The sequence below is a fragment of the Heptranchias perlo genome, chromosome 18 (assembly GCF_035084215.1).
Source record: "Heptranchias perlo isolate sHepPer1 chromosome 18, sHepPer1.hap1, whole genome shotgun sequence".
NCBI classification, from domain to species: Eukaryota; Metazoa; Chordata; class Chondrichthyes; order Hexanchiformes; family Hexanchidae; genus Heptranchias; species Heptranchias perlo.
Window position 1 is genome coordinate 9,218,429 of NC_090342.1, and position 18,007 is coordinate 9,236,435.

The window sequence follows — 18,007 nt, forward strand, 5'->3', positions numbered from 1 at the left end:
ATAAACCCTAGTGCTTGATTTGCCTTTTTTATGGCCTTGTTAACCTGCATTGCTGCTTTTAGTGATTTGTGACTCTGTACCCTAGATCCCTTTGCTCTTCTACCCCGTTTAGACTCTTATTATCTAAGCAGTATGAGGCCTCCTTATTCTTCCTACCAAAATGCACCACCTCACACTTATGTAAATTGAAATTCATTTTCCAATTATACGCCCATTCTGCAAGTTTATTAAAGTCATCTTGCATTTTGACGCATTCTTCCTTTGTATTAACTACAATCCCCAATTTGGTGTCGTCCGCAAATTTTCAAATTGTACTTCTGATTCAACAATCCAAATCGTTAATGTAAATTAGTCCTAGCACCAATCCCTGTGGAACACCACTTCCCACCTTTTGCCAGTTTGAGTAGCTACCCTTAACCTTCTCTGTTTTGTAGCCAGCTTGCTATCCATTCTGCTACCTGTCCCCTGACTCCACATCTTTTGACCATGAGTCTACACTGCGGTACCTATCGAATGTCTTTTGAAAATCCAAATATATTACATCTACTGTGCTGTATGTGTGTATATATAGAACAACCTTTCTGTCTTTTAGGCCAAATAGATGTGTACCATGGATCCTGGACATCAATTTTAAAGACTAAATCCATGTTCCTGTTAATTTGCATATAAAAGAAAGAAAGACTTGCATTTATATAGTGCCTTTCACAACCTCAGGACGTCCCAATGTGCTTTATAACCAATGAAGTACTATTCAAATATAGGAAATGCTGCAGCCAGTTTGCGCACAGCAAGGTCCCACAAAACAGCAATGTCATAATGACCAGATAATCTGTTTTAGTGATGTTGGTTGAGGGATAAATATTGCCAGGACACCAGGGAGAACTTCCCTGCTCCTCTTCAAAATAATGTCATGGGCTCTTTTACGTCCACCTGAGAGGGCAGACAGTGCCTCGGTTTAGTGTCTCATCTGCAAGATGGCACCTCCAACAGTGCAGCACTCCCTCAAGTACTGCACTGGAGTGTCAGCCTAGATTTTGTACTCAAATCTCTAGATTGGGGACTTGAACCTCACGACCTTCTGACTCATGGTGAGAGTGCTTCCCACTGAGCCACGGCTGACACCTGGTATATATATATATATATATTGATATATCTCAAGCTGCTGACAGGTTTTGGTGTTCTGAATTCAGATTAATCCACCGATAAAAACAGTCCTTTCTGAACATCCAGGCCCACAAAAGTCAAACAGGGAAAATCAGTGCACAAATAGGATTGAGTTGTCTGGGCTTCAAAGGCCAGATTGCTAGGCATCTGGGCTGCATGGGGTAAATTTTAACCCCCAAGAAACAAGTGGGCTGGGGGTGGGTGGGAAGTTAAAGTAACAGCTTTTTGGAGTGGGACCGCATCCTGGCTCCAAACTCACTTCTGGGTTTAACCCAGGCAGGTTTGTAAGCATGTGCACAATAGACACCGGGAAGCCCCGCCCCCACTTAAAACCGGCGGCCTGATACTTAAAGGGACAATGTACCTCATTGAAATACTTGAGGTATTTAATATTTTGTGTATTGGGCAATTAAAATGAATCTAACCATACCTGTTCGGGTTTCCCATCGCTTCTGATTCACGTCAGGTGAAAGCAGGTGGGAGGGGCAGGATCAATGAGGTGAGTGCCTTTATTACACTGCTTATCCGAAGTGTGGCAAACAGGAAATGTAGCATGACGGATAGAAAGTGTGAGTAGATGCACCATACTTAATATATTACTAGCAGATCTCCCATGGCACTGCTCACAGTGAGCTAGATCGAACATTATTCTATAGGGACAGGAACATTATACCATGTAGCATTCTGCCGCTAAGGTGCAGCTGTGTCCATTAAGACTACAATATCTAATTGCAGTTAAGTAAACACAGGGTGACTTTACTTTCGCGTTTAATTGCTATGCAGGCTGAATGTCACCAATTTGAATGTTTTTGTCTTTTTTAAATGTGTGATTGGGAAGGTCCATTAAAAGAACAATCTTGTTCTGGTATTTTCTACTCCTTGAGAGCTTCTTTGTACATTCTAAATGGCTGGCCACCATTTTTTAGTCAGGTACTCGGGTGTGTACAAAACAATGCAACTTTGTTCTTTACGATATACTGACTATAATGATCAGCTTTGATACAACACCCACTTAAGATTTATATAATGCCTTTTTCACATAATCCATACATCTTAAGATCCTTTATAGGAGGAAGCAGTGGACATTAAGCAGGAAGGAAAGAGAAGTTGGGACGGGGAAATTGAAGGCACTGCTAAAAAGGTTCATTTTGAGGAAGCTTTTGAAGGAAGGCAGAGGTTTAGGGAGGGTGTTCCAAAGGTGATTGAAGACTCTGCCACCAATTGTTGAGTGAAGGGAGGGTAAGATATACAGTAGAACTGAATTGGAGGAGCGGAGGGTACAAGTTGGAGAAGATTGCTGAGCTAGGGTGGGGCTAGGCTGCAGAAGAATTTGAATGAGAGTGAGAATTTTGAAACATAGATGTGGAAGGATGTGAAGCAAATGGACAAGGACAAAAGTAACAAGCGTTCTGGATGAGTTAAAGATTGTGTAGGTTGGAGTACAGGAAGAACTCTGTAGAGATGAGCGTGCATGAAGGTTTCAGTGGTCATGGAATTGAGGTAGATTGGCAGGTAATTTCTAGAGTTGGAAGTAAGCAGTGCTGATGATGGACCAGATGTGTGGTTTAAAGCTTTGGTCAGGGTCGTGCAGGACACTGAGATGCCATCAGGTTTAGTATGAGTGAAGAGCTTGGGCAGGAGGTGGAACTGGCCCCATGAGACACAAAGTTTCTGGCTGTAAACAAGCAGAATGGGCTTTGATTGTTCCAATATTGAGCTGAAGAAAGTTGTGAATTGTGAATATCTTACAGGATATTTTCTAATTTCCTTGGTCAACTATCATTGGGACATGCATGGTCAAATATTTTCCATTTATTTATTATAAAGGTTTTCTTTTGGTAGTAATTATTCGTGTAAAAAAATCACCTTGCTCCAAGTGGCTTATATTGTTTCCTGGCTGTATTTACTTGTGGTGTTCCTATTTGCTGTTTTCATGCATGTACATTTGTGGTGATGTTCCCTCCCATAGAATTTCTGTGCTATGCTCCTGCACACATGCGTGCAGCCTGTAATTTTTACGGCCTGGATGAGTCCGTGTTCCACATTTTCGTTCAACGTGAGAGGTTGCTGCCCCTCTTCCACTATTTGAAGGGGCTGCTCCTCAACTTCTTGCTTCACTTCAGTCCCATGCTCCTGATCTTTGGCCGGAAAGGGGCCAGCAAGTCGGAGGACCTCGTCATGGGTGGCCATCTACAGTTCCAGGTTGGAAGTGGCCCGTGGGGGTGGTCGTTCTGGCTGCCTTGCCTCTTGTCCGCACTCGGGTGGCCCTGGAGAGGGAGCATGCAGTATCTGCTGGTACACTTGAGGCCTTCTGCGACTGGTAGGCACCGCAGGGACTGGAGTGGATAATAGTGATATTATTTAAACTTATAAGTTTCCTTTTGGTTTTGTGGTTGAGTTTGTTTATTAGTTGTGCCCCTTTTAAGGGGGGGGGGGCACTTTTGTTTGGTATTTCAGTTGGTGACACTGAGGCAACCCAGCGTCTCGTTAAGGGTTATTTTAGAAAAGACACAGTTGCAGGCCCTGCCTCTGACCTAGGGTTGCCAACTCTGGTTGGATGTGTTCCTGGAGGTTTCATCGCATGACTTCCTGCCTCCAAATGCCCCAACCCCCACACTTCCACCATCAGCGGTTGCCCAACACATCCATCCTCATAGTGCGCTGCCTTCCCACACCAATTGGAAATCGAAAAGACTCTTATTACTTAATTGGATGGTTAGTCAAACAACCTTTTCCCCGCCCCATCTCCAATATTTTTATAACTAATAAAACAGATGTATTCAAACAAAATTTTTTAAAAAACATAATTTTTTTTAAAAAAGACCCCTTTTCACTTTTTTTCCCTCCAGGGTTGTTGCTCGCAGCAGAAAAGGTCACAAGGAGATTTCAAAATCATGAAGGGTTTTGATACTGTAAATCAGGAGAAACTGCTTCCAGTGGCAGAAGGGTCAGCAATCAGAGGACACAGATTTAAGATGATTGGCAAAAGAACCAGAGGCAACACGAGGAAACTTTTTTTTAAAAAAAAACGCAGTGCGGTTAAGATCTGGAATGCACTACTGAAAGGGCGGTGAAAGCAGATTCAATAGTAACTTTCAAAAGGGAATTGGATAAATACTTGATGGGGAAGAAAATTGCAGGGCTATGGTCTGGGGGGGTGGGGAAAGAAAAAGAGCCACTAATGGATGGCTCTTTCAAAGAGCTGGAACAGGCACGACGGGCTGAAAGGCCTCCTTCTGTGCTGGATGTTTCTTTAAATTCCTGAGGACTGACTTCAGGCCAATCCGGGAGGGGTTGGGAACCCCAATTCTGTGCTCTGCTCCTCCCTCTTCCCTTCTCTTGTGTTTACTCATCCGGGCATCTTGCTGTTGGGGGGGAGGGGAGAGGAGGCCGCGGTGCACTCTGGGGAGGGTGTAGTAAGATGGCGGCTCCCTCTCCCAAATGGAGACGGGTAACCGGAGCCACCGGACCGGTTCCGCGGCCCCGACACGGTCACCGCGTCGTGGCGATCAAAGAGTTAATGATCATCTTCGGCGGCGGCAACGAAGGGATCGTGGACGAGCTGCACGTCTACAACACAGGTGTGGGGGGAGGAGGAGGAGGAGGAGGAAAGGAGAGGGGGGAAATGAAAAAAAAACCAGCGGGAAGGCGCCATCCGTGCCAGCGTCCAAGATGGCGGCCGATGGCGATTGGCGCCGAGCGCCGGAGTTTGAATAAATAAATAATAATACCCTTCGAGAGAGGGGCCCGGGAATGTAGGTCTCCCCTTTCCCCCCCACCACTCCGGGGCTCAGCCTCGGGCGGCAGCGCCGGTTCCGGCCCAGTGTCAGCGCCGCGGGCTACCCGCTTTACCGGAGCCGTGCGGGTGAAGGGGGGCGGGGAGGAGACCGTGTGTTTGGCCGGCGCCGCCCAGTCGGACCCCGGGGTAAACCTGTCACCCCGCGGGGGGGGGGGGGGGGGATGGAAAAGAAGGCGACCGCCTGCTATTCCCGGCCGAGTGTGTTGTCAGGCACCGGTAGCGACCGGTTGGCGGTGTCGAGTCGGGAGTGAAAGCGGCGCCTCTTGACAGGGCCTGAGTAAAGGGGGGCGGGGCGGTGGACAAGAGCCGGTCGGGCGGGCGGGTGGGAAGAGTCGCAGCGGCGGTGACGGCCGCCCAGGTTTGAGAATGTGACGGCAGTGCCGTTACCGACGGACCGGATCGGACCTCACCGACTCTGCCTTTTTCACCGTGTTTTTGTTGGCTGTGGGAGGAGACGGGCCGGGTCAGAAGAGGCGGAGCTACGGCTCTTCCAGCCACCGATCGACAGGGGGCGACCGCGGGCTCTGGCCGCTGAGCAGCGCAGCCCCTCCCCCCTCCTCTCCCTTTGTTTACATTGTGTGGAGATGCCGGTGATGGACTGGGGTTGACAATTGTAAACAATTTTACAACACCAAGTTATAGTCCAGCAATTTTATTTTAAATTCACAAGCTTTCGGAGATTTTCTCCTTCCTCAGGCAAATGTTTCAAGATCTCCTTGAAGCCTACGCATTTATACATATTGAACAATAATACATGGTGTTTACAGACTGCCCCTGCAACTGCCCGTTGCCAAGGCAATCACCGTGTTCAGACAGAGAGGTGTTACCTGCAGAACCTCCGAATACACATTCAACAAAAAAACAAACAGGGAAAAAAAACAGAGAAAAAAAAACACAGAGAGAGGCAGAAACATCCGGAAGGCAGAGAGAGCCAGCAAATGACCCATTATATTAAAAACAGATAACATTTGTTCGCTGGTGGGGTAACGTGTAGCGTGACATGTAGCGGGGAACACTTCAGCAGTCATGGACATTCATCCACCGACCTTCGGGTAAGCGTACTCCAAGGCGGCCTTCGAGACACACGACAACGCAAAATCGTCGAGCAGAAATTGATAGCCAAGTTCCGCACCCATGAGGACGGCCTCAACCGGGATCTTGGGTTCATGTCACGCTACACGTTACCCCACCAGCGAACAAATGTTATCTGTTTTTAATATAATGGGTCATTTGCTGGCTCTCTCTGCCTTCCGGATGTTTCTGCCTCTCTCTGTGTTTTTTTTTCTCTGTTTTTTTTCCCTGTTTGTTTTTTTGTTGAATGTGTATTCGGAGGTTCTGCAGGTAACACCTCTCTGTCTGAACACGGTGATTGCCTTGGCAACGGGCAGTTGCAGGGGCAGTCTGTAAACACCATGTATTATTGTTCAATATGTATAAATGCGTAGGCTTCAAGGAGATCTTGAAACATTTGCCTGAGGAAGGAGAAAATCTCCGAAAGCTTGTGAATTTAAAATAAAATTGCTGGACTATAACTTGGTGTTGTAAAATTGTTTACATTTGTTTACATTGTACCTGGAGGGGCGGTGATGTGCTGAGCCTGTGAACACTCCCACTTCTCATTATCTTACTGCTCAAGGTTTTGTTGAAAGAGATTCTTGCTCTGCTGCTATTTTAAAATACCAAGTGATGTTACCTCCTCTCCTTCCCCCTGCCACCACTCCTCAACTTTGCACCTCATTTCAGCAGGGAAACACGAAAGTAAAACATGAACATACCAGAAGAGAGACAGATTTAAGGTGATCAGAGGCGACACGAGGAAACGTTTCTTTACGCAGCGAGTTGTAATGATCTGGAATGCACTGCCTGAGAGGGTGGTAGAAGCAGATTCAATAGTAACTTTCAAAAGGAAATTGGATAAATACTTGAAGGGAAAAAAATTAAAGGGCTATGGGGAAAGAGCACGGGAATGGGACTAATTGGATAGCTCTTTCAAAGAGCCGGCACAGGCACAAAGGGCCGAATGGCCTCCTGTGCTGTACCTACTATGATATGATACTATGATGCCACTCCTCCTTTAAGACGCTCCTTAAAACCTGCCTCTTTGATCAAGCTTTTGGTCACCTGTCCTAATATTTCCTTATGTGGTTCGGTGTCAAATGTTGTTTGATAATGCTCCTGTGAAGTGCCTTGGGATGTTTTACTACGTTAAAGGCACTATATAAATGCCAGTTATTGTTGTAGTTCTTGGGGGGAACTTTCAAAATAATAATGTATGCTTTGTTTTGGTTTACGGCAATTTATGGGTATGTTTGCACTGGCTGTTGACCGAGAAGTGTGTATGTTTTGAAAAAAAAACGGAACCATGACATTGTTGTAATGGGAGATACACCATATTATGGGTCTGTTTCACTCGCTCCTGGTTTACATTTTTTTATGTGCTTTAAAAACTGCTGTTTGGAGGTAACCCAGGAACTGACATTTTCTGTAGGGCTCCCCCTGCTGTGAATGTCTGCTCAGTGAATGAGAATTGCTACCCACAGCCCTCTCCTATTCTGATGTTACTGGGGTAGAAATTCCCAATATCACATTATGATGAGCTATTCGCTAAAGCCCTGTTTCCGCCTTTTCTCTAACTTGCAGTTTTGAAGGCAAAAACAAGGTAATGAGCAATGACAGAAAGACAGCATTAGGATTACAGAAACAAAACAGAAGATGCTGCAAACAGAAAGTAGATCTGTGAACATCTGTTGACAGGTTAACACTGACTGATCTACAGATGCTGTGTGTCCAGAATTTTATATTTTTGTTTCAGATTTAGAACATTTGCTGGTTTTTTTTGCTTTTTAATACCGGTACAGATTTTTTGGCTTTATAACATTTAGGGTTAGGTGACTATTTAATTTGTATGCACTCCTTTTTAAGTTCTGAATTGCTGTGTCAGCTTATTTTTTTTGTATCAACTCTCAGATGTCTAGAATGAGTTATAAGAAAAATTACATTTAATTAGTGGATTGATTATGTACAAACTCAAAAACATTTGTCCACCCCAGTCCATCACTGGCATCTCCACATCATTACTTTAAATAGGAAAGCAAGTGAACTTGAATAAAGTACTTGTGTTGAATTTCTGTATGGTAAAGTTAATTACTTTTTAAATGTTTCATTTGGACATCTTATTTTTGAAAACACAAAAATAAGTACTATTTATTTTCCCAGAATTAATTATTTTAACAAATTCTCTCCTGTTCATTTAAATGTAGTACTGCACTGAGTAATGCATTCACCCACTGAACTTATTGGGGGAGCTTTGTGTTCCTAGAATAAAAGGTAAATGTGGTTCAGGCAACTTTAATGTCATTATTGTTACCAAAACAAAACTGAATGGGACCACGGTTCAAAACCCATCTTTGACTGGTATTTATGCAGAGATTCTTTCCAGTGCTACTGAAGGCATCAGCTTAAAAAACAAAGCAATGGAAATGTATGTAGACTGGCAATATGGTATTTTATGGCATAATTAAGGGATATGGAAATATAAACCTGCAAAAAAAATAAAGTGGTTGAAGGAAATGTTTGTATAGTAGTGCTTTGGTTCCTGTGCATTTACTTGCAATGGGAGTGAGCACTATAGATAAGCACAGCAATTGGGACCTGTTACAAGGCATTGCAATCATCATATAATCATCAGTCTTGTCCACTGACTGCTTCAAAAAACGAAACTGCACTTTTTTTTAGGTGGCTAGTGCTAGTAAAGCTGATTGCAATTTTATGTAGCCAACATTTTAGTAGTTATTAATGTTGTGTAGTTGACAGATCATGTTATAAATTGGTGTCTTCAAAAATTTAAGGACTGTATTCTGCATTAGGAGAATTTCTAGGAGAGAGTTTAAAATCGGAAGCAGAAAAATTCTAAATTCCTGTGGTGTGTATTTTCAATTGACATATGCCTGTTCCAAATACGTTTTGCTGTGCTGTCTTAGAAAAGTATATAGAGAATCAGAAAAATGCCAAATGGAGATTTGATTTGAGCATCTTTTAATGGGGAAGGCAAGTATGGGAAATAACCACTTTCCTACAAAGAAAATCACCCTTATCATTTCTTTGTGTCTGAGCAACTGCAAAGCACTCACATGCAATTTGATGACATTTATTGTAGGGTGGCTCTTAGTATGTATTGCTTTCTCGCATTTTTCTCTAATTTCTTTCCTATCTCCCCTCATGCCCTCCGAGCTCATCTTGTCCATGAGACCCACCTCCTGTTCCATTGGCCCTATTTCCACCAAACTGTCGACCACCCAACTTCCCTTCCTGGCCCCCCATGTTAGCTGATATTGGAAATGGTTCCCTCTCCTCAGGTACCGTCCCCCTTCCAGTCAAATCTGCTGTCATCACCCCCATCCTCAAATAAACCACCCGTGACCCCTTTGTCCTTGTAAACTATCACCCCATCCCTAAACTCCCTTTCCTCTCAAGTCCTTGAACATGTTGTCTCCTCCCAAATCCATGCCCATCTTTCCCATAACTCCATGTTTGAATTCCTCCAATCAGGTTTCCGCCTCTGCCAGAGTACTGAAATAAGATTTGTGACTCATCAAAGTCACATGACATCCTATGGTGACGGTGACTGTGACTGTGGTAAACTATCCCTCCTCATCCTTCTCGACCTGTCTGCAGCCTTTGACATGGTTGACTACACCATCCTCCTTCAACGCCTCTCCTCCATCATCCAGCGGGTGGGACTACGCACGCCTGGTTCCATTCTTATCTATCCAGTCGTAGCCAGAGAAACACCTGCAATGGTTTCTCTTCCAGCTCCCGCATCGTTACCTCTGGAATCCCCCAAGGATCTATCCTTGGCCCCCTCCAATTTCTCATCTACTTGCTGCCCCTTGGCGACATCATCCGAAAGCACGACGTCAGCTTCCACGTGTACGCTGATGACACCCAGCTCTATCTCACCACCACCTCTCTTAACACCTCCACTGCCTCTGATTTGTCACACTGCTTGTCCGACATCCAGTACTGGATGAGCAGAAATTTCCTCCAATTAAATATTGGGAAGATCGAAGCCATTGCCTTCGGTCCCCGCCACAAACTCCGTTCCCTAGTCACCGACTCCATCCCTCTCCCTGGCCACTGTCTGAGGCTGAATGAGACCATTTGCAACCTTAGCGTCCTATTGACCCTGAGATGAGCTTCTGACCACATATCTGCTCCATCACCAAGACCGCCTACTTCCACCTCCGTAACATCACCCATCTCCGCCCCTGTCTCATCTCCTCTGCTGCTGAAACCCTCATCCATGCCTTTGTTACCTCTAGACTTGACTATTCCAATGCCCTCCTGGCTGGCTTCCCATCTTCCACCCTCTATAAACTTGAGATTATCCAAACTCTGCTGCCCGTATCCTAACTCGCACCAAGTCCCGTTCACCCATCACCCCTGTGCTTGCTGACCTTCATTGGCTCCCGGTCCGGCAATGCCTCGATTTTAAAATTCTCATCCTTGTTTTCAAATCCCTCCATGGCCTCGCCCCTCCCTATCTCTGTGACCTCCTCCAGCCCTACAACCCTTAGAGATCTTTGCGCTCCTCCAATTCTGGCCTCTTGCGCATCCCCGATTTTAAACGCTCCACCATTGGCGGCCGTACCTTCAGCTGCCTAGGTCCTAAGCTCTGGAATTCCTTCCCTAAACCTTTCTGCCTCTCCTCATCTCTCTCTCCTCCTTTAAGATGCTCCTTAAAACCTATCTCTTTGTCATCTGTCCTAATATTTTCTTATGTGGCTCGGTGTCAAATTTTATTTGATGACGCTCCTGCGAAGCACCTTGGGACGTTTTACTATGTTAAATGCGCTATATAAACCCAAGTTGTTGCTGATGTATCACAGCATGCAGCATTCATCTAAGAACCTGTGCCACAGCTGTTGAACCATTGTGAAATGACATTTTTTGAAAAAAGGAGAAAAAGATAACCAGAGCTGAACCCAGAAGAGAAAGCCAGAAACTGACATGGGCTGAATGGAGGAGAAAACCTGAAGTTGATCAGGATGAAGGGGGATTAAATATAAAATTACCATCCTGAAAGATAATCTTTAGGAAAAGGTTAGGAAGAATTTTTTTTAAAATGGAGTATTGTGCTGTCATATTTTTCAATGACTCATGCAAACCAGCAAGCTGGAAATGATTTTTAAGTTTCCAGTGAATGTCACTCTTTTTGGGGAAAAAAAAAGTAAGCCGTGAAGAGAGACTCTCCCATGTGCATCAAGCTATTCCAAATTTGTTTATGCTTTGCATGTTGAGAATAGTTCTTTTGTGAAGCGTTTGTAGGTAAGATTGTGTTTACCGAATGTCGTGTGTGTTTGCGTATGTGCCTGTATACGTGTATGTGTATATATAACAAAACTTTTAAAAATATTGGATGCATGATATATATTTCATTTCATAAAAATTGTAGAATTAATTATTTGTAAATGAGAAAGCACGTGTTGCAAAGTAGTATGTTCTGAGTGAAAACTGCAGAACTGGTTGGGCACAGATAAGCGTGCATTCGGCAGTGAGTGGTTCATAGTGCAGTGTTGGTTCGGTCCAATGCAGCTGTTAAAAGACAAGTTTAGGGGGTAACAATTTATTTTCACTTTAGAAGGTAATGTATTTTTTGCTACACTTAATGTTGTCTATTTATATACATTTCATAACGTGCACCAAAATTACAAAAAAATGTAACACGTGATGTTTATTATTATAATGTCGGTAGTATTTTCAGACCAGTTTTTAACATGTACACCAGGAATTGCTTGCCTCTAACAACTAAATTCATTGTAGGCCCCGTGTCCGTGATGCCGTAAGGGTTTAACTGTTCTGCTGCCAAGCTCCGAGTAAGTTTCTTGTTGAAAGTATGGCGCAGGTTGTTTCAAATATTTGTCGCAACTACTCTAATGTACTTTAAAGTGCTGTTATATTGCAAGTTCACCAGTTTAATGAGGAAAGTGTTAATATACTTAAAAATAAAAATATTAAACAATGGAATTATATTAATTTGAACTTGGGGCTCATTATAAAAAGTTGGTGTGTGTATTTGTTCCATGATGTGGTTTTGTACAGTTCATTGAACTCTATCCTTATTTTCCCTTTATTTTGTTACAGCCACAAACCAGTGGTTCATCCCTGCAGTTAGGGGGGATATCCCACCAGGCTGCGCAGCTTATGGCTTCATCTGTGATGGCACCAGGATTCTGGTATTTGGAGGAATGGTGGAATATGGAAAATATAGCAATGATCTGTATGAACTGCAGGTGAGCATTTGGTCCAGCTACTTAATTCAGAAGATAATTTATTTCTGTTGTATTAAAATGCCGTCATGACTTCTCAAAACCTTTAATTTTCTTTAGGTCAGAACTCTCTCCTGAGTTTCTCATCTGCCACTGTGATAAACTGGGTATATTCTGTCCTCAAATGTATTTTTCTATTTACCTAATTGTAAAAATGTGATTGTGTTTGTTACAGGCGAGCCGATGGGAGTGGAAAAAACTAAAACCAAAACCTCCCAAAAATGGTCCACAGCCCTGTCCCCGCCTTGGTCATACCTTGTGTCTGGTTGGTAATAAGTGTTATTTATTTGGTGGCCTGGCTAATGACAGTGAAGACCCAAAGAATAATATTCCAAGGTATTCCTCTTCTGTGTTTCTAATATTAATTTGTGTTGTAGTACTACAATACCTGGTGCATAATACTGTTCTTTGTGTTAAGTAAATCATTGGCTGTTGCATTATTAACCTTTACTGTGTTTCCTATGGATTCACGCTGTGAATTTAAATGGATATTCAGCAGGTCAAAGGGTAAGGGTAAGCCACTGTCATTTCTGGAATTCAACATCCTGTAAATCCCTCAATGGAATGGCTTGTGACTCATTCTCTATTCATTTATAAAATGGTTAAAATCAACTCTCTCCTCTTGATAGTGTTGGGTGCAAGTCATGCATGTGTAACAGGATGGGAACTCATGGGGCTCATTTTATTTTACAAAAATGTGGTTTTCATGGGACATAGAGGTAACTGTTCTTGTAAAGCACACCAAGAAACAGGCTTTTAGATTACTTCATGACAAAGTATGATGTAGGTAGAATCATAAAATCAAGTTTAGCAAATTGGTAGGCTCTGATTGTGCTAGCCTGAAATAGCCTGAATCCATCAATTTCTCAACAGCAACTTGCTCCTTTTAATGTAGTAAATGTCCCAAGATACTTCACAGGGGAGAAAAGGGGGGTGAGGGAAATGGACACCTAGCAGTAGGAGAAAAATTGGAATATTGACCAAACACATGGTTGAGAAGATAGTTTCTGAGAAGGCTTTTGAAAGTGGGGTGTGTCCTAAGGTTTGGGAGGGAGTGCCAGAGTTCAGGGCCAAGACGGCTGAAGCTGTGCCACTGGTGGTGGAGCAGAGGGAGTGGGCACTCAGAACATGTTGGGTTATCGGTTGTAGGAGGCTGAAGCGATAGGTGGAGCAGGGCAGGGGAGGGATTTGTAAATGAAGACGAGAATTTGAATTCAGTGTACTGGGTTGGAGAACAATATAAGTTAGCATGGACAAGGATTATAGATGAGCAGGTCTTTGTGCAGCAGAGGGTGTGGTCAGTGGACTTTTGGACTAGTTGGAGTTTATATAGAGTGGGGCTCAGGATCCTGGCTAGGAAAGCATAGATTTTATTGTTTTCTTGCATATGCTGTACTTGGGTAAAATCCATAATCTGTCTCTTAGAGTGGCTTAGTAAGTTTAAAAGCTGATAGACTGAATTAGTTTGTTATTGATGCTGTGAATATTCGGTTTTCTTTTCAGGCTTAAAGCGTGTACCAAATTTTGAACTGATCTTCTGAAAAAGCTAACAGATATAAATGGCAAATATAGAAATAGCATATTTTACAATTGATTGTATACATGATATGTCTCTAATGTGCTATTAGTTTAATTCTGTTGAAAATCCTGCTGTTACAAATGTCATGAAATTTGATGGTTTTCATAGAAGTTTTAAGTGTGTAAAATTTTAAGCTTGCATACATTTGGTGTGACCATCATCCTTATTAATATTGCATTTTAATGTAGCCTCTACAGTATTACATAGCAGCAAACAGTAACTACATTTGGACCACCACAAAGATAACAAGTCATTGTAGTGCGGGAAAAGTGTCAGGTAGCTTGTTCAACGCCCTGGATTGCAATAATTCAGTACTTTATCAGATTTTTTTTGTTTGCACTTGTAAAACTAATATGTCCTTGCTATAGAATGAAAACATTTGTCCCCAGGGTTAGCATCAAGCAGTCCTCGGTGCTGGGCAGGAGCAGTGCACCTGAAGTGTGCTGCACCAGTCCAGGCTCAGCTGTGTCTGAATTTCCTGCCCTGGGTCATTAGCTTGGACTAGGGGATCCCCCAGCACAGGCCTCTGGCCCCTTGGCAGCACTTAGTGCCAGAAAACTAAGGAGGAAATTGAAGCATTACTGGAGAGGAGCAGCTAGAAAGCCCAAAAGCCACGGATAACTTGTAAATTTGCCCACTTATCTTTGGGCCTGTCTTCAGCTTGCTGCCATACCCTCTAAATTGAGGAAGTCATGGTGCAAGCCCTCAATGCTAGCTTTGGGTGCGTCTGGGTGCCCAAGGCCACAGGAACAAGAATTTGAGGTGGGAATGCTCCTGTCCCATCTCATTTGTATCTGTGCGATGGGCAGGCCCAGATCTGCCTGCTGGGGGAGACCCAGAAATCCTTGCAAATGCAAATGGGACGGATACCTGGTGTAATGGATCTCTGCCATTTTCCTGACTTTTGTGCCTGGGTGGCAAAGGTCAGGAAAATTGACCCCTGCGTTTGCTCAATGTGGTGTTTACACTCTTCGCCCATAAGAACATAACAAGTTTAACTAACCCCATAGAGCTTAGGTTGGCCTATGGGATTCCCAATTGTGTGCAGGGGTACAGCTGGAATTTAATCAGCTAAAACCACGCAGCTTACCAGGATAGAGCACTGGTCAATTTCCTACTGCTTGTCCAGCATGGATCACCCCCCATTAGACATTCGCTTGCAGTGGTATCTGGAGCCTAGTGGGAAGAAGCCTAGGCCCTAGTGACAGATCGTATCCCTCCAGTTCTGGTTGCCTACATAACAACAATGACAGCACTTCAAAGCAATTCATGGTACGTTAAGCACTTTAGGATATCCTGATTGATGTAACAAGGTGCTGTATAAATATTCTTTCTTTCTAATGAACCAGACTGGCTTGTCAGTCGTCAACAGTGCCAAGGAGCACTGCGAAACCTGCCTGCATCTGTTATTAGATTAGCAAATCTGCCACAGAGGGTGAACTGTGTTCCAATCTTCCATTGGAAGGCATGTCATTTTGGAGCCAACTTGGCCTCAAAAGATACCCTGCCTACAGACCAAACATACTTATGACACTTCTGAGTCAGGTTGCTAATTTTTCCCAAATTGTGGACTGTTTTGTGCAACAGGTCTGTGCCTAGCAGGTACACTTTCATCCCCTCAGCCTGGGCTAGATTTTACCTCAAGTCTGAGGTGTAACGCAGTGTGCCAAGCATGGTCCTTACTTCATGGTGTCTTCTTAAAAATCTATGCCGATGGTTGCTATGTCTGTGATTGTCTAAACCTCCTGCTCCAATGCTCTCCTTTGCTGGTCTTTCCAGCCCCATGCTACACAAATATTAGCTCATCCAGAACTCCATTGCCTGCATCCTATCCTATTCGAAATGTTGGTCACTTATTATCTTTGGATTCGCTGATCTCCACTGGCACCTTCACGTTGTCCTCTCACCCTAATCCTCTGCTACCTTTCCTGTCTTTTCCCCCAGCCTCTAACCCTGTTCTACCAGCCCCCACTAATCTCTGATCCTTCTCTGCCGCCTTCTTAGCACCTTCTGGCCTCTGACCCTGCACTATCGTCCTTTCTGTTTTCCGCCCCCTCTGCCCACCGGCCTCGAATTCTGCTTGACCTTCTTCCCTTCGCCTCATCCTTTAAACCCTGCTGTAGGTTCCCCATCCTGAGACTCTAACCTATCTCCCACGGACCTCTAATCCTGTTCTACCTCGTCTCCAATAACATTTCACTCAATCCTCCTTTTCCCCACTGGCCTCCAGCATCACTGTCCTCTCTCGGCCCTGGTCCATTTATTCCCCTGTCCTCTAACTGTGTTTCTTCAACAACAACAACTTGCATTTATATAACACCTTTAACGTAGTAAAACGTCCTGAGGCGCTTTACAGGAGCGATTTTCAAATAAAATTTGACACCGAGCCACATGAGATATTAGGACAGGTGACTAAAAGCTTGTGAAAGAGGTAGGTTTTAAGGAGCATCTTAAAGGAGGAGCGAGGTGGAGAGGTTTAGGGAGGGAATTCCAGAACTTAGGGCCTAGGCAGCTGAAGGCATGACTGCCAATAGTGGAGCGATGAAAATCAGGGATGTGCAAGAGGCAAGAATTGGAGGAGCGCAGAGAACCCGGAGGGTTGTAGGGCTGGAGGAGGTTAGAGATAGGGAGGGGTGAGGCCATGGAGGGATTTGAAAACAAGGATGAGAATTTTAAAATCAAGGCTTTGCCTGACTGGGAGCCAATGTAAGTCAGTGAGTACAGGGGTGATGGGTGAACAGGACTTGGTGCGAGTTAGGATACAGGCAGCAGAGTTTTGGATGAGCTCAAGTTTATGGAGGGTGGAAGATGGGAGGCCAGCCAGGAGCGCATTGGAATAGCCAAGTCTCGAGGTAACAAAAGCATGGATGAGGGTTTCAGCAGCAGATGAGCTGAGGCAGGGGCTTCACCTGAAAACTATAGGTGTTCTTGGCTTCCCGTGCACAACACTACAGGAAATCGACTAGTAATATGTTAAAAAACTTACATCTGCGTGCCCTCCATTGGTGGGAGGGTATAAATGCCCCGTGACAAGTTTACATAAGTGGGTTTCCATTATAAATGAGGACGCATGAATTTACAATGGAAATATAATAATAAAGATCGAATGTATGACTGAAATGGGGACTGAATTACATCTATGCACCTGGTCCAATTATTCCCCACTCTCTAATCCCACTTCATCTAAAGAATGAAATTTGGTAATGTGATCAAGTCTAGATAGAGCACTTTGTAAATGGCAAAAATAGGCTTGATGAATCAAATGGTCAAATTTTGTTATGTTTTGAGAGTGTAAGACATGAATACGGCAGTTCTGTGTTGAGCGAGAGGAATCCTCCATCAGATGTGATAAAAGCTATTTAAAAACTTTTACCAACTTCAGTATCAAGTTCAGTTAAAGTAACTTGAGGGACAAAGTGAAGCTTTATTTATTGTTTGATATCTGACTGACTTCCTTTGCCACAGGTTCACTGGTTTACAGTTGATGGGCAGACAGTCCATTTTGAAACTTGCTTTGGATGCAAGTCACTGATTTTCTCCATCTCCATCTCACACTGTTAAATGTACACTACTTTCTAATTTTTTTTTGTTTGTTGTTTTTGAAGGTACTTGAATGACTTGTACACCGTAGAACTTAGGACTGGATCAGGGGTGGTGGGATGGGACATTCCTGTTACACATGGTACTCCACCTCCTCCAAGAGAATCTCACACGGCTGTTGTTTATAAAGATTCAAAAAAACCAAAGATGATCATTTATGGAGGGATGAGTGGGTGCAGACTTGGTGACCTTTGGATACTCGATGTGGGTAAGTGTACTACAGACTTAAAGTCCATCTAAATGTTTACGAGTTCTATTTGTGAAAGGCCCTGGGACATTTTACAAGTTAAAGCTGCTACATAAATGCCAGTGGTTGTTGTTCAGAAAGTATGGGGCTTTTTAAAAAAAAATGAGCATTTGTCTTTAAAGATGATATCACAAACATTTGCGGTAGGGCGGGCGGAGAGGGAGGATGCCAATCCTTTTTCCAGCTCAAAGCAGTTCTTGCACGTGCCTTACACAGCTGGAATGGGTTGCCAGCAAGAGTGGTTGAGACCAGAACATCAGACTCATTTAAGGAAAAAAAAACTAGGTGAC

The 18,007-nt window shown here is 43.8% G+C and overlaps 1 protein-coding gene across 3 annotated transcripts in view; it reads left to right on the top strand.

Annotated features, from left to right (window-relative positions):
• The first annotated feature begins 4,563 nt into the window (after positions 1–4,563).
• Positions 4,564–18,007, top strand: part of LOC137334572 (host cell factor 1-like) — a 67,773-nt gene continuing 54,329 nt past the window's right edge. For 2 of the 3 annotated variants that reach the window (XM_067999344.1, XM_067999345.1), the window contains exons 1-4: positions 4,564–4,745; positions 12,107–12,255; positions 12,467–12,627; positions 17,476–17,678. In XM_067999344.1, coding sequence (XP_067855445.1) covers positions 4,586–4,745; positions 12,107–12,255; positions 12,467–12,627; positions 17,476–17,678 — 673 coding nt within the window. In that variant the 5' untranslated portion in view covers positions 4,564–4,585. Of the gene's footprint in view, positions 4,746–11,785; positions 11,839–12,106; positions 12,256–12,466; positions 12,628–17,475; positions 17,679–18,007 lie in introns of those variants that run through there. The other variant, XM_067999346.1, reaches the window with a different exon arrangement.